This window comes from Heptranchias perlo, chromosome 10 (assembly GCF_035084215.1).
Source record: "Heptranchias perlo isolate sHepPer1 chromosome 10, sHepPer1.hap1, whole genome shotgun sequence".
In the NCBI taxonomy this organism is placed as follows: Eukaryota; Metazoa; Chordata; class Chondrichthyes; order Hexanchiformes; family Hexanchidae; genus Heptranchias; species Heptranchias perlo.
The window spans coordinates 84,563,312-84,579,044 of NC_090334.1; the positions used below are offsets into that span (position 1 = coordinate 84,563,312).

Consider the following 15,733-nt stretch of genomic DNA (forward strand, 5'->3'; position numbering starts at 1 on the left):
AGAAAAGGAGGGGATATAAATTGAGGGGGGAGAAAAGCTGGAGAGCATCAGTTGGGCGTACAAATTGAATGGCTTAAAGAAGGAAATTTTGGAAAGTAAGATATTTGAGATTGCGCTGAAGAACTTCCATTGCATGTTAACATGTTGCATGATGGTAGAGGTTGTACTAAAGGAAGGGGAAGCAGGTTTCCCAAATGTTAAAATCTGAGAGGGAGTCACGCAGTCATGCACCTTCAACCCACCAGCTGATCAGGAGCAGAGACAGATGCCACAGAGTAAGCTTCCTGCTGTGCTTTTGATTGGGGAGTGGTACAGGTCGATTACAAGGAGGAAAGAAAGTATCCAATTTGGAGCATGTTGTAGTTTGCAATGGATAGTGTGAACTCTGTCCGTGGAAATTCCCTAGCCCTGGGCGAGTCATCCCAGGCTTGGGATTATTTGGTTCATAGAAGTAAAAAGATACTCTACCCACCCATTTGATCTCCTCCCACAGTCCATGTACACTCTCCCCTATCATGGACTCTACCCACCCATTTAATCTCCTCCCACAGCCCATGTACACTCTCCCCTATCATGGACTCTACCCATCCATTTAATCTCCTCCCACAGCCCATGTACACTCTCCCCTATCATGGACTCTACCCACCCATTTAATCTCCTCCCACAGCCCATGTACACTCTCCCCTATCATGGACTCTACCCACCCATTTAATCTCCTCCCACAGACCATGTACAATCTATCCTTTCATGGATTCTACTCAACTACTTTGGACCCAAGAAAGATTGATCAGAGTATTTTCTAAATGGCAAGAAGCTAGGAACTATGGATGAGCAGAGAGATTTAGGGGTCCAAGTGCAGAAATCACTAAAAGCTAGTGGACAGGTTCAAAAAATAATTAAAAAGTCTAATGGAATGTTGGCCTTTATCTCAAGGGGGCTGGAATATAAAACAGTGGATATGTTACAGCTGTACAGAGCTCAGTTAGACTCCATCTGGAGTAATGCATTCAGTTCTGGGCACCGCACCTCGGGAAGGATATATTGGCCTTGGAGGAGGTGCAGTGCAGATTCGCCAGAATGATACCTGGGCTAAAAGGGTTAAATTATGTGGATAGGTTGCACAGACTAGGGTTGTATTCCCTTGATAATAGGGGTGATCTAATTGAGGTGTTTAAGATGATTAAAGGATTTGATCTTTTAATCTTTTTCCTCTAGTGGGGGAGTCCAGAACCAGAAGGAATAACCTTAAAATTACAGCTAGGCCGTTCAGGGGTGATGTCAGAAAGCACTTATTCACACAAAGGGGAGTGGAAATCTGGAACGCTCTCCCCCAAAAAGCTGTTGAGGCCGGGGGTCAATTGAAAATGTCAAAACTGAGATTGATAGTTTTTGTTGGGTAAGGGTATTAAGGGTTACGGAACCAAGGCGGGTAAATAGAGTTAAGATGCAGATCAGCCTTGATCTGACTGAATGGCGGAACAGGCTCAAGGGACTGAATGACCTCCTCCTGTTCCCATGTTCCAAACATTTAATCTCCTTCCATAGCCCACAGACACTCTATCCTATCATGGACTCTACCCACCCATTTAATCTCCTAAGGAAATGTTCAGTATAAATAATGGCTGATTTCCAATTGTAATCAAGGAAATCTGCAGAATATTCATCCATCTTCATACTTCCATTACTCAACTCCGGCCTGCCGCTCTCTAGACATTCTTTCTCCCTCGCCGCAGGGCATAAGAAACCATCCTACCCTTGGGAGTTACAATCGGGGTCACCAGTCCACTGTGACGAGCTAAATCAAATTCTGTTTTAATAACGCGGGATTTCTAGCTATTTAGGAACTGCATTGTAAAATTCTACCCATTTTTGCCTGGTTATTTTAATCTCATCTGCTTCTGATGGATCTAGGTCAAAATTTCCACTGTCCCAGATCATTGGCACCAGGACGCAGTAGCAGGCAGAGTTCCTATGATTGTGCGCAAAAATATAATTGTTCCCACAGCACTCACCAGACTGATGTGTTTGTTAAAGGAGGTGTACATGTGTGATGCCATCATTTCTGTTGTCGCTAGTTTCTGGGGTTGCAGCAATGAGTTGAGTCTGTCCACAATGCTGATGTCCAATTCCGACTGAATCAGACCCAGCTCGATCTGCAGCTCAGCCTTTTGTGGCATTGATGCCAGTCTCCCTTGACTGCCCTGAAAACAAAGAAGGCATGTGAACCCTCGTCCTCCAATAAAAAATGACAGTGTCCCTTTAAGTGATTTACTATGTTCAGATATATATTACCATAACCTAGAAAAGTAGTTTTCAAAGTTTTGGGTTGGTGTATATTTGAGCACATCTGGCACACAAGTGGCTTAGCCATCCTTCACAACATCTGGCTGGACCACACCAAACTTCATTGGGCCACAGTCTCCTCTGACAAAACGGTCATTATGCCAGGATAATACTGAAGAGCAGAGATAACCTTCAGCTTCTTCATTGTTCGCAACCTCGCTGTCCTATTTGACCCTTGAGCTGAGCTCCTGACTCCATATCCTCCCCATCTTTAAGACCACCTACTTCCACCTCTGTAACATCATCTGCCTCAGCCATTTTGCTCTCAAAACTCTTATCCATGCTTTTGTCACCTTCAGACTTGACTATTCCAATGTTCTCCTGGCCAGCCTCCCATCCCCCACCCTCTGTAAGCTACAACTCATCTAAAACCCTATTGCCCATATCCTATCTCATACCAAGTCACGCTCGTGCATCAGACCCGCCCTCGTTAACCTACAGTGACTCCTGGTTTACCAACATTATAGATTTAAAATTTTTATCCTTGTGTTTAAATCCCTCCTTGGCCTCACCCCTCCCTATCTGTGTAACCTCTCCCAGAACTGCCACCCCCCACCCAAACTCTCCGTCCCTCTGATTCCTGCGTCTTATGTATTTCCTCCCCTCCCATCGCCCATTGGCGGTCGTGCCTTCAGCTGCCTAGGACCCATGCCCAGGAATTCCCTCCCTAAACCTCTCTTCCTCTCTACCCCTTTCTCCTCCTTAAAACCTACTTCTTTGACCAAATTTTTGGTCGTTGCTCCTAATATCTCCTTCTATGGCTCGGCATTTATTTCTGCCCCTTTACATCTCTCTGAAGTGCCTTGGGACGTTTTTCCACGGTTAGGGTACTATACAAATGTAAGTTGTTGTAGTTGCGTAAGATCCCCCTGCAAATACTAATACATTGCTGTAGGCCCTTTGCAAATTTTGACACCTTTTTGGGGACCTGCCCTAATTTCTGAAAGGTGTTATCAGCTACCCTAAGGAAAACAGGGCCATCATTTCAGAAAAACATTTACTAGTAAATATACAGCAACAGAAATAACACACCAGTGAGTCAACAAATACAGAAATCGGATGCCCTCGGGGATCCCCTATCACCCGCTGGGTAAAGGCTTATGTAAAGGCAGAACTAGGTTAGATGTCAGGAGGTGGTTCTTTTCTCAGAGAATAGTGAACCTGTGGATCAGGCTGCCGGCTCGTGCGGTGGACGTAGATTCACTGAGTTCCTTCAAGCGAGAGCTGGTCCTGTTTCTGGTTGGGAGCAGAGATTGCCTCGCACAAGATGAGGGTTCCGTATAACATTCATCAGGGTCAGAATGGTGTCCTGGATTAATTTCGATTGCCTACGGCTGTTGGAGAGGAATTTTCCAGAGCTCATGAAAAGTTCTTTCTTTTCTGTTAGTCCCTGTTCAAGCTCACTCAGGAAGAATGGACACGTGTGTGAGGTAAAGGGTAGTGCTCATAGCCTGTGCAGTATGAGACAGTGGGGTAGGTTTTCAATTGGCCGCCCAAAAGCAAAACTCATGCTGCGAATCGGAGGCCGGCTATCGAAGCCACACGATTTTCATTCCCACTGATCTTGGGACGCCAGTTTTACGCCTCGCAGCAAGCTGAAAATCTACCCTGGTGTCTTCAGAAGATGGGAGAAAACTTGGTCAAAAGTGGTAAAAAAAAGAGTAACGAATTCCACCGCTAAATAAAACTTACTGAAACAATTCAAGCGGAACATTTGACTCTTGTACGTGAGAAAGTACATGGATATCACAGAGTCCTTCTCTTAATTCAAATTTGCTTAGTTCAAATTATTGGATAATTCAAATTTTTTTGGTTGCAAAAAAACACTGACATTGAATTCTCAATAGACTGTATTCTCCACTTGTCAGCACTTGTCAGGGCTGATGCTGGGAATTAACGGTTATATACCTGGATTCCTCTTCGGTCAATGTGCTTATAGTGAAGCTGTACAGAAGGTGTCAGGTGAACTCCGTTCTCACTCATGGATTGAAACGTGATCAGCTGCCAAGAAAAACAAGAAAAGAGTAGAGAAAGAAAGAGTTTCAGGTAACACAGCCTAAGGAGAACATTTGATTTCTGATAGCACTGTAACCACAAAATAAGCTTTTAGAAGATCGGGTGGTACGTAACTGACTTTTCACCTCTGGGACATGGGTTCAAATCCAGCCCAGACTGATGCATCGAAAGTCTCCTGTGACTGCGAGTACTTGGTGCTATAAGTTTGGGCAATCTCAGTAAGGTTCCTCATGGTCATGGGCACACAGCACAAATTTGCGCTCAATTTAACAGTAACTGGCACTAAATTGGCACTCAGTCACAGAGGGACCGCGGAAATAGCTGGCATAGGAAATGGAACAATGTCACACTAGCACAACAGTAAATGATTCTCTTGTGATTTTGGGGCTGAGGCACATTGTTGGTGGAAGAGCAGAGGGAATTTGTCTGCCTCTCACAAAAACAACTTACATTTATATAGCGCCTTTAACGTAGTAAAACGTCCCAAGGCGCTTCACAAGAATAATTATCAAACAAAATTTGACACCAAGCCACATATGGAGATATTAGGACAGTTTGGTCAAAGAGGTAGGTTTTAATGAGTGTCTTAAAGGAGGAGAGAGAGGTAGAGAGAGACGGAGGTTTAGGGAGGGAATTCCAGAGCTTAGGGCCTAGGTATCTGAAGGCACGGCCACCAATGGTGGAACGATCAAAATCGTGCGATGTAAAAGAGGCTAGAATCATAGAATCGTAGAAAGGTTACAGCACGGTAGGAGGCCATTCGGCCCATCGAGTCTGTGCCGGCTCTCCTCCAGCACTCCTCTGCCCTTTCCGCGTAGCCCTGCAAATTTTTCCCTTTCAAGTACTTATCCAGTTCCCTTTTGAAGGCCATGACTGAATCTGCCTCCACCATCCCCTCGGGCAGTGCATTCCAGATCCTAACCACTCGCTGTGTAAAAAAGATTTTCCTCATATTACCTTTGGTTCTTTTGTCAATCACCTTAAATCCGTGCCGTCTGGTTCTGGACCCTTCCGCCAATGGGAACAGTTACTCTCTATCTACTCTGTCTAGACCCTTCATGATTTTGAATACCTCTATCAAATCTACTCGCAACCGTCTCTGTTCCAAGGAGAACGACCTCTGCTTCTCCAGTCTATCCACATAACTAATTATTCCTGGAATCATTCTAGTAAATCTCTTCTGCACCCCCTCTAAGGCCTTCACATCTTTCCTCAAATGCGGTACCCAGAACTGGACACAATACTCCAGTTGTCGCTGAACCAGTGTTTTATAAAGGTTCATCATGACTTCCATACTTCTGTACTCTGTGCCTCTATTTATAAAGCCCAGGATCCCGTAAGCTTTTTTAACCGCTTTCTCAACCTGCCCTGCCACCTTCAACGATCTGTGCACATACACCCCCAGATCTCTCCGTTCCTGTACCCCTTTTAGAGTTGTGCCCTCTAGTTTATATTGCCTCTCCTCGTTCTTCCTACCGAAATGTATCACTTCGCATTTTTCAGCGTTAAATTTCATCTTCCATGTGTCCGCCCATTCCACCAGCCTGTCTATATCCTCTTGAAGTCTATCACTATCCTCCTCACTGTTTACCACCCTTCCAAGTTTTGTGTCATCTGCGAATTTGGAAATTGTGCCCTGTACACCCAAGACCAAGTCATTAATATATATCAAGAAAAGCAGTTGTCCCAGCACCGACTCCTGGGGAACACCACTGTACACCTCCCTCCAGTCCGAAAAACAACCGTTCACCTCTACTCTCTGTTTCCAGTCCCTTAGTCAATTCTGTATCCATGTTGCTACTGCCCCCTTTATTCCATGGGCTGCAATCTTGATGATAAGCCTACCGCGCAGCACTTTAGAGTTATACAGCACGGATAGAGGCCCTTCGGCCCATCGTGTAATCTTTATCAAACACCTTTTGAAAGGCCATATACACCATATCAACTGCATTGCCCTCATCTACTCTCTTTGTTACCTCATCAAAAAACTATCAAGTTAGCTAAACACAATTTGCCTTTAACAAATTGGAGGAGAGCAGAGATCTCAGAGGGTTGTAGGAAGTTACAGAGATAGGGAGAGGCAAGGCCATATGCCATGTCTGACCTAGAACTAATTGGTGCTGATACTGAGTGGCCAAAATGAACCATTCCATTCCCCAGCACCAACCTTCCAGCTCTACCTCTCCACGTCGCTCAGTGACTCTGAGCTGTCAGACTGCTTGTCCGACACTGTTGGATAAGCCACAATATCCTCCAGCTAAATACTGGGAAGACTGAGAAATTATAGTCTTCACCGTAAGCACAAACATTCATAGAAGGAAGTTTCAAAGAAAATGCATTTTCTACTTTATGAACCATCTAAAGGGACATCTGTTTGCAGAGGACACGAAATTCGGAAATGTAGTAAACAATGTGGGGGAGAGTAACAGGCTTCAGGAGGACATAGACAGACTGGTGGAATGGGCAGACACAGGGCAGATGAAATATAATGCAGAGAAGTGTGAAGTGATGCATTTTGATAGGAAGAATGAGGAGAGGCAATATAAACTAAATGGTACAATTTTAAAGGAGGTGCAGGAACAGAGAGACCTGGGTGTGCACATACACAAATCTTTGAAGCTAGCAGGACAAGTTGAGAAGGCTGTTAAAAAGCATATGGGATCCTCGGCTTTATAAGTAGAGGCCTAGAGTACAAAAGCAAGGAAGTTATGCTAAACCTTTATAAAACACTGGTTAGGCCTCAGCTGGAATATTGTGTTCAATTCTGAGCACCACACTTTAGGAAGGATGTCAAGGCCTTAGAGAGGGTGCAGAAGAGATTTACTAGAATGGTTCCAGGGATGAGGGACTTCAGTTATGTGTTGAGACTGGAGAAGCTGGGTTAGAACAGAGAAGGTTATGGGGAGTTTTGATAGAGATGTTCAAAATCATGAACGGTTTTGACAAAGTAAATAAGGAGAAACTGTTCCAAGTGGCAGAAGGGTCAGTAACCAGGGGACACAAATTTATGGTGATCGGCAGAAGAGTCAGAGGCGACATGAGGAAACATTTCTGTACACAGTGAGTTGTAATGATCTGGAATGCACTGCCTGAAAGGGTGGTGGAAGCAGATTCAATAGAAACTTTCAAAAAGGAATTGGATAAATACTTGAAGGGAAAACATTTACAGAGCTATGGGGAAACAGTAGGAGCATGAGACTAATTGGATATAGCTCTTTCAAAGAGCCGGCACAGGCACGATGGGCTGAATGGCCTCCTCCTGTGCTGTACTTACTATGACACTATGATAAAAATAAAGTCACAGAGAGGGAAGAAGTCAGTTGTAGTTTGTGTACTAGGAGTGTCTGAGTGCTAGTGTCTGCCTTTGCCAGCACCCATGGTTCTTTATGGCTCTCACCTCAGTATATTGGGGGATGACAGTCTGTGAACCCATAGGGAAGAGACATTCCAGCAGTTCCATCCAGTTAACGCAAATGTCCGTGTTCAGGCTTCGAGAACTGGCGCCCCGTCGCTGTTCGTAGTTCAGCTTTATGCCAGTTGCAAAGAGCCTGCAGAATGGTAACGAGGAAGTTAAAATTCCAAAACGTCCACAAGTCACAACTCGGATCACAGACAACAACAACTTGCATTTATATAACGCCTTTAATGTAGTAAAACGTCCCAAGCTGCTTCATAGGTGTGTTATCAGACAAAAATTGACACCGAGCCACACAAAGAGATATTAGGACAGGTGACCAAAAGCTTGGTCAAAGAGGTATATTTTAAGGAGCGACTTAAAGGAGGCGAGGTAGAGGCAGAGAAGTTTAGGGAGGAAATTCCGGAGCCTAGGGCCTAGGCAGATGAAGGCACGGCCGCCAATGGTGCAGCAATTAAAATCGGGGATGCACAAGAGGCCAGAATTGGAGGAGGGCAGAGATCTCATAGGGTTGGAGAAGGTTACAGAGATAGGGAGGGGCGAGGCCATGGAGGGATCTGAAAACAAGGATGAGAATTTTAAAATTGAGGCGTTCCTGGACTGGGAACCACTATAGGTCAGCGAGCACAGGGGTGATGGGTGAACGAGACTTACTGCGAGTTAGGATATGAGCAGCAGAGTTTTGGATGAGCTCAAGTTTATGGAGGGTGGAAGGCCGGCCTCCCATCCTAGAAGGAACAGTCCAGTCTGAAGGTAACAAAGGCATCGATGAGGGTTTCAACAGCAGATAAGGTTGTAGAAGTTGATCTTAACCTCCATTTCAATAACTCCAGAGGTCAACGTCTGTGCGTCGAAAGAGACGGTGGTCCTGAAATTCCTGGGGCACCTCTGTACCGGTGTACATACAGCCGGGAAGATCCCCCACTCTAGCCCAAGACCAGAGACCACACCCCCCCCCCCCAACCCAAATCCTGGGCAAGGGATCATTTATATATCCGGGGTGGGCCACCAATATCTGCCTGCAAGAGTGCACCAGCAGTACCCATCCCAACCGAACCTGATCATCCCTTCTAAGCTTTAGCAGCACACTGCCGCTCTGCCTGAAATCCCACTGCTCCCTTCCCACCCCCCCCACAACCTGAGGCCCAAATGGGCACCAAACAAAAATATATATTTTTAAAGTCTTAGGTTCTATCCTCTGGATTTGATTACTTTAGTCCATTAAAAGTTTGGGACCTTCAGGAAGCCTCAAAGGGACTCGCAGTGGGTCTCATCTATGAGCAGAGCTGCGAGGCTGTAGCAAAACCGAATACAGTCTTAGGGTGTATAGCTAGGACAGTGAAATACATAACTAAAAATCCAACACTTACCCTGTACAAGGCATCAGTACAGCTCCATCAACAATATTGTGCCCAGTTTTGAACCCCTCACGTGGTGGGGTATTTCAAGTCCCTGGAGAAGGTCCAGACAGACGCCACTAAAATGATACCAAGTCTGAGGGCTATTTGTTATCAAGAACTGAGGCCTTTTTATCACTGGAGAAATGTAAACTTTGAGGGGATATGATTGAGGGAACAGATTCTGTTTGGGCGGATAGAATTCTTGGGCCTTTAGAATTGATGCAATTTTCTAAAGGCAGGTACAGGTCGAAGCAGAGAAAACCTCGTAGTGCTGCACTCACCTGAGATGGTCGTGGGGACAAGCCTCGGCAAACTTGAGTCGGAGCGCATGGAAATCCCTCGCTGGGACCCGAGAGAGATCGAGGGTCTTCAACTGTTCAAAGAAATGGCACGCCATCCTCGTCAGGGGGTCAAGGTGCAACGGGCTGTCGGGTGGTGGCAGTGGATCGATGTGCAAAACTGACACAGAAACACTGCCAATGGCCAGCCGGATAACTACCTCAGGTCTGGATTCATCAATGGGGTGCGATTTGGAAGGCAGACCTGAAAGATAGGGAGGGGAAACTTTACAGGTAATTACTGCAAATTAATAATGTGAGAAACATACAAGAGAAAGCTCATCGCTGGGCAGGCAATCCCTCTCTCTCAATTTACCTCAAACCTTCAACTTTCCTTTCTCATCGTAACTTTTCTTGCCTCTCTATTTTATTGATACGACAATTGCTGTCCCTCTGAACTTTCCTCCCCTCCACTCCCACCGCCCCCCGCCCCACAACCCCGTTGCCAGTCCTACGCACTGTCCTACTCCCTGCCCTCTCACACTGTTGAATCCAAGACCCATCGAATTCATTCTTTCCCAGGACCTCAAAACTGTGGAACTCCTCACCTCTTCCTCAGTCCAACGAACCGCCCAACCTCTTCCAGCCTGACAGGGTTTGTGGGGAGGTGTAGATGAGGTGGTCCAAGGCCTGTGCTGTTTCCAAGCTGAAATTCACTCTTTCCACTCTTCACTTATATATTTTCAACACCACATACTATCGACACCTCTTCCCACGTTTCTGGCCAATGCCGGCCACTAGGAGGCGCACAAAAGCCGCCCATTGACAAACTCCCTCTAATTATTTGTCCATCCCCACGGGGAAAGACTTGGCATCTATTCAACACATGAAGGGCCGTGGATGCAAACCCAAAACCATCCTCCGTAAAGTGCTAGAACCATGAACCCACTTGTACTGTTCATTTCAATATCCTTCGCTGGTAATTTATTCCACAACCCAATTTCACCCTTTTGGGTGATAAAGTTCGGCTTGAGTTCCTACTGTGTAAAGTCATGAGCCCCCTCAACAGATTGTACTTTGCTCACCTTTACAGACACAACAAATTAAGCCCCCAGCCTCGAGTGGAGGGGGATAATCTCATTTAGCTGCTAACCTGAACCAGAACTGTCAAGTCTTGCTCATTGACAATGACACTCGTTCATTACAGTTTACATTTGGTACTTGCTTTGATCCACGCCACTTTTAGAAGTCTCACTTAAATGGTTCCTAATATTTCCTCAACGTTGACAAGCCTGTCTCAGCACCCTGCTTCAACTGAACTGAACAGTACGGCCGCATGCAACAGTACATTCTATGACTTACTGCTTGGTCGGAGAGGTTTCTGTATTACTGGCAACTCTTTCGAGTTAAACAACGATCCTCTTATGACTCGACCCCCTTGTCCAGAACGATCCAGGTAATCATCCCACGACGTGGAAAACTAAAACAAGTGGAAAAATTCATTTTATATGTTAGTTTTGTATCATGCTCAGAGTGAATGTGGAACTTGCTACCACAAGGAGTAGTTGAGGCCAATAGCATAGAAGCATTTAAGGGGAAGCTGGATAAGCACATGAGGGAGAAAGGAATAAAAGGATATGCTGATAGGGTTCGATGGAGTAGGGTGGGAGGAGGCTCGTGTGGAGCATAAACACCGGCATAGACCTTTTGGGCCGAATGGCGTGTTTCTGTGCTGTACGCTCTATGTAAAAACAAAAATAGTCTTTTTATTTGTTCTCGGGATGTGGGCGACGCTGGCATGGCCACATTTATTGCCCATCCCTGAGAAAATGGTGGTGGGCCTTCTCCTTGAACCACTACAGTGCTTGTGGTGATGTTGCTCCCACAATTCTGTTGTGTAGGGAATTCCATGATAGTGCCTTACATATGTCCACGTCAGGATGGTGTGTGACTTGGAGGTGATGGTGTTCCCATGATATTGCTGCTCTTGGCAGTAGTAGAGGTCTCCATGCTGGGATATGATGTGAAAATAACCTTGGTGAGTTGCTGCAGCGCATCTTGTAAATTGTATATAGTGCAGTCATGTATGCTGGTGATGGAGAGGGTGTGGATGTTGAGTCCAGTGGGAGGGGCACCGATCAAACGAACTTCTTTGTCATGGATGGTGTTGAGCTTCTTGACTGTTGTTGTGGTTGCTCCCATCCAGGTGAGTGGTGAGTATTTCATCACACTCCTGACTTGAACCAAACCCAAACTAAGCGTCAACGATCAGGTTGTAACTATTGATGACTCCTTCCATCATTCTGCTGATGATTAGGAGAAGACTGATAGGGCAATAATTGCCCAGGTTAGATTTATCCTGCCTTCTAATAGGGCACAACCTGAACAATTTTCCACAATGCAGGGCAGATGCCAGGATACTATAGCTGTACTGGATCTTGGCTGGGGGTGGGGTAGGGGGGTTGCTAGTTCTGGTGTGCGGGTCTTCAGCACTACAGCAGGGAGGTCGTTGGGGCCTGAAGCCTTTGCTGCGTCCAGTGCATTCAGCCACTTCTTAATGTCCCATGGAGCATACCACATTGGCTAGAGACCGACGTGCATGATGATGGGGACGGTAGCTCCAGGGGTCAGTGTGATCGTGGGAAGAGGCTGAAGAAGTTCGTCTGCTTGGCATATTTACAAACTTTTCAGCCTTGTCTCTCGCACTCAGGTTGAGCGTGGGGATGTTCATGGAGCCTCCTCCTCCCATTAGTTGCCTGGTTTCATATCCATTCTCAATTGCATGTGACAGGGCTACAGAGCCTTGCTCTGATCCATTGAGTCTATAATATTATCAGTTGTTGGACCACTTGTCTGTCTATGGCCTGCTGCTCTTGGTGTTTAGTATGCAGATAGCCCTGTATTGTAGCTCTACTAGCTTCATACCTCATTTTGAGGTATGTTGAGTGCTACTCGGCACTCGCTTCTACACTCCCATTGAACCAGAGTTGATCGCCTAGCTTGACGGCGATGAATGAGTGAGGTGCACCAGGCCCTGAAATTACAAATTGTGGTGATATACAATTCTGCTATTACTGTTAGATCACAGCACTTTACAGATGCCCAGTCATGGACCGCTAGATTTGCCCTTAGACTGACCTACATAGCTCAGTGGTACATGATGGAGTGTCTTCACAAGTACTGAGCGGTGGTCACTCCTGCCAGTATCATTATGGATATCATGTCTACAACAGGTAAGCTAGTGAGGACGAGATCAAGTAGGTCACTCCCTCGTCTTTGTTCCTTCTCCAGCGGACGCAGACCAAGGCTGGCAGCTATGCCCTTCAGGAGTCAGCCAGTTCGGTCAATGGTGGTGCTACCGAGCTACTGTTGGTGGTGGACATTGAAGTCTCCCACCCAGAGTAAATTCTGTGCTCTTGCTTCCCTCAGTGCTTCTTCCAAATGGTGTTCAATATGGAGGAGTACTGATTCATCATTTGAGGTGGAGTGGTAGGTGGTAATCAACAGGAAGTCTTGTTTGACCTGAAGCTTCATGGGTTCAATGGTGGGGACTCCTAGAGCTAAGCCTACCTGACTGTATACCACTGTGCCCCACCACTATATATGCGGTACCTTTCAGGGAATCCCACACTCACCTGACGAAGGAGGAAGACTCCGAAAGCTTGTGATTTTAAATAAAGCTGTTGGACTATATCCTGGTGTTGTAAGACTCCTTACATTTCCCAACCACTGATAGGTCTATCCTGTTGGCCGCTAGATATGGTTCTATGACTACAGCTACGTCAGGCTGTAGTTTGACCAGTCTGTAGAGCAACTCTCCCTACTTGGATGCCAGTCCCCAGTGACGAGGACTTTACAGGGTCAACTGGATCGGGATTTCCAGACTCTCGTCCCGATCTTGCCAAAATTTCTCTAATGATTATGTTCTGTAGCGATTCTTTAGAGCTGAGCGGCTTCCTAGGCCACTACAAAGGGCATCAAGAGTCACCCCTATATTGTGGGATTGGAGTCACGTATAGGCCAGACTGGGTATGGGTGGCAGGCTTCCTTCCCTGAAGGACATTAGTCAAGCATTTGGGTTTTTAACGACAATGTCATTTTTCCTAATACCAGCCCACAAATTACCAGATTTATTGAATTCAATTTCACAACTTGCCAAAGCAGAATTTGAACTCACAACTTCCCCTAACCACCACATTACTGTACACAACCACTACACTATCACACACAACCACCACACCACCACACACATACAATTATATAGTTATGTGGTAAATTATATACTTTGTGATGATCAAGTTCAGCGTGGTTAGGATTATGACCTTATAATATACTGACAGCTACCTAACGTTTCCCATGTGTCTTTGGATAGAATAATGGACATCAGAGAAGCATTAACATTATACATATATTGGCATACATTCTCTCTAGCTTACCCCTGTAGCACTCTGCGGAGAGCTGCCCGCTGAGTTGGCATGTGTACTGTTCAATGATAATTCCATATCTATAGTTGGTTCTCCAAGGGGAGGAAGTGATGCCACACTGTTTGACATCTCCATATCTGCCATTGAGAAGAAGACCTCATCTTCTGCTGCAAGAAATGAAAGGGTACATAATGAGGTAAAGTCAGAACTAAACACCCAACTTATTTTGCCAAGAGACCTACTCGGATGAGAACTGGTCTTTGTGGTTTTTTTTATTCGTTCATGGGACGTGGGCTTCGCTGGCAAGGCCAGCATTTATTGCCTATCCCTAATTGCTTTGAGAAGGTGGTGGTGAGCCGCCTTCTTGAACCGCTGCAGTCTGTGTGGTGAAGGTTCTCCCACAGTGCTGTTAGGTAGGGAGTTCCAGGATTTTGACCCAGTGACGAAGAAGGAACAGCGATATATCTCCAAGTCGGGATGGTGTGTGACTTGGAGGGGAATGTGCAGGTGGTGTTGTTCCCATGTACCTGCTGCCTTTGTCCTTCTAGGTGGTAGAGATCATGGGTTTGGGAGGTGCTGTCGAAGAAGCCTTGGCGAGTTGCTGCAGTGCATCCTGTGGATGGTACACACTGTAGCCACAGTGCACCAGTGGTGAAGGGAGTGAATGTTTAGGGTGGTGGATCGGGTGCCGATCAAGCGGGCTGCCTTGTCCTGAATAGTGTCAAGCTTCTTGAGTGTTGTTGGAGCTGTACTCATCCAGGCAAGTTGGAGCTGCACTCATCCAGGCAAGTGGAGAGTATTTCATCACACTCCTGACTTATGCCTTGTACATGGTGGAAAGACTTTGGGGAGGAGGTGAGTCACTCGCCGCAGAATACCCAGCCTCTGACCTGCTCTTGTAGCCACAGTATTTACGTGGCTGGTCCAATTAAGTTTCTGGACAATGGTGACCCCCAGGATGTTGATGGTGGGGGATTCGGCGATGGTAATGCCGTTGAATGTCAAGGGGAGGTGGTTAGACTCTCTCTTGTTGGAGATGGTCATTGCCTGGCACTTGTCTGGCGCGAATGTTACTTGCCACTTATCAGCCCAAGCCTGGGTGTTATCCAGGTCTTGCTGCACGTGGGCACAGACTGCTTCATTATCTGAGGGGTTGCAAATAGAACTGAACACTGTGCAATCATCAGCGAACATCCTCATTTCTGACCTTATGATGGAGGGAAGGTCATTGATGAAGCAGCTGAAGATGATTGGGCAAAGGACACTGCCCTGAGGAACTCCTGCAGCAATGTCCTGGGACTGAGATTATTGGCTTTCAACAACCACTACCATCTGCCTTTGTGCTAGGTATGACTCCAGCCACGGGAGAGTTTTCCCAGATTCCCATTGACTTCAATTTTACTAGGGCTCCTTGGTGCCACACTCGGTCAAATGCTGCCTTGATGTCAAGGGCAGTCACTTTCACTTCACCTCTGGAATTCAGCTCTTTTGCCCATGTTTGGACCAAGGCTGTAATGAGGTCTGGAGCCGAGTGGTCCTGGCGGAACCCAAACTGAGCGTCGGTGAGCACGTTATTGGGAGTAAGTGCTGCTTGACACCTCATTTTTAGGTACGCCTGGTGCTGCTCCTGGCATGCTCTTCTACACTCCTCATTGAAACAGGGTTGATCCCCTGGCTTATTGGTAATGGTAGAGTGAGGAATATGTCGAGCCATGAGGTTACAGATTGTACTAGAATACAATTCTGCAGTTGCTGATGGCCCACAGTGCCTCATGGATGTCCAGTTTTGAGCTGCTGGATCTGTTCTGAATCTATCCCATTTAGCACGGTGGTAGTGCCACACAACACGTTGGATGG

General features: G+C 46.3%; 1 protein-coding gene across 3 annotated transcripts in view; it reads right to left on the reverse strand.

Moving 5' to 3' along the window:
- The window catches only part of LOC137326742 (autophagy-related protein 2 homolog B-like), a 128,215-nt gene that overhangs the window by 79,377 nt on the left and 33,105 nt on the right, over positions 1-15,733 (reverse strand). For 2 of the 3 annotated variants that reach the window (XM_067992115.1, XM_067992113.1), the window contains exons 9-14: positions 13,889-14,043; positions 10,815-10,932; positions 9,456-9,717; positions 7,757-7,907; positions 4,252-4,344; positions 2,013-2,201 (exon numbers count right to left, since the gene is read on the reverse strand). In XM_067992115.1, coding sequence (XP_067848216.1) covers positions 2,013-2,201; positions 4,252-4,344; positions 7,757-7,907; positions 9,456-9,717; positions 10,815-10,932; positions 13,889-14,043 — 968 coding nt within the window. The remainder of the gene's footprint in view (positions 1-2,012; positions 2,202-4,251; positions 4,345-7,756; positions 7,908-9,455; positions 9,718-10,814; positions 10,933-13,888; positions 14,044-15,733) is intronic. The other variant, XM_067992114.1, reaches the window with a different exon arrangement.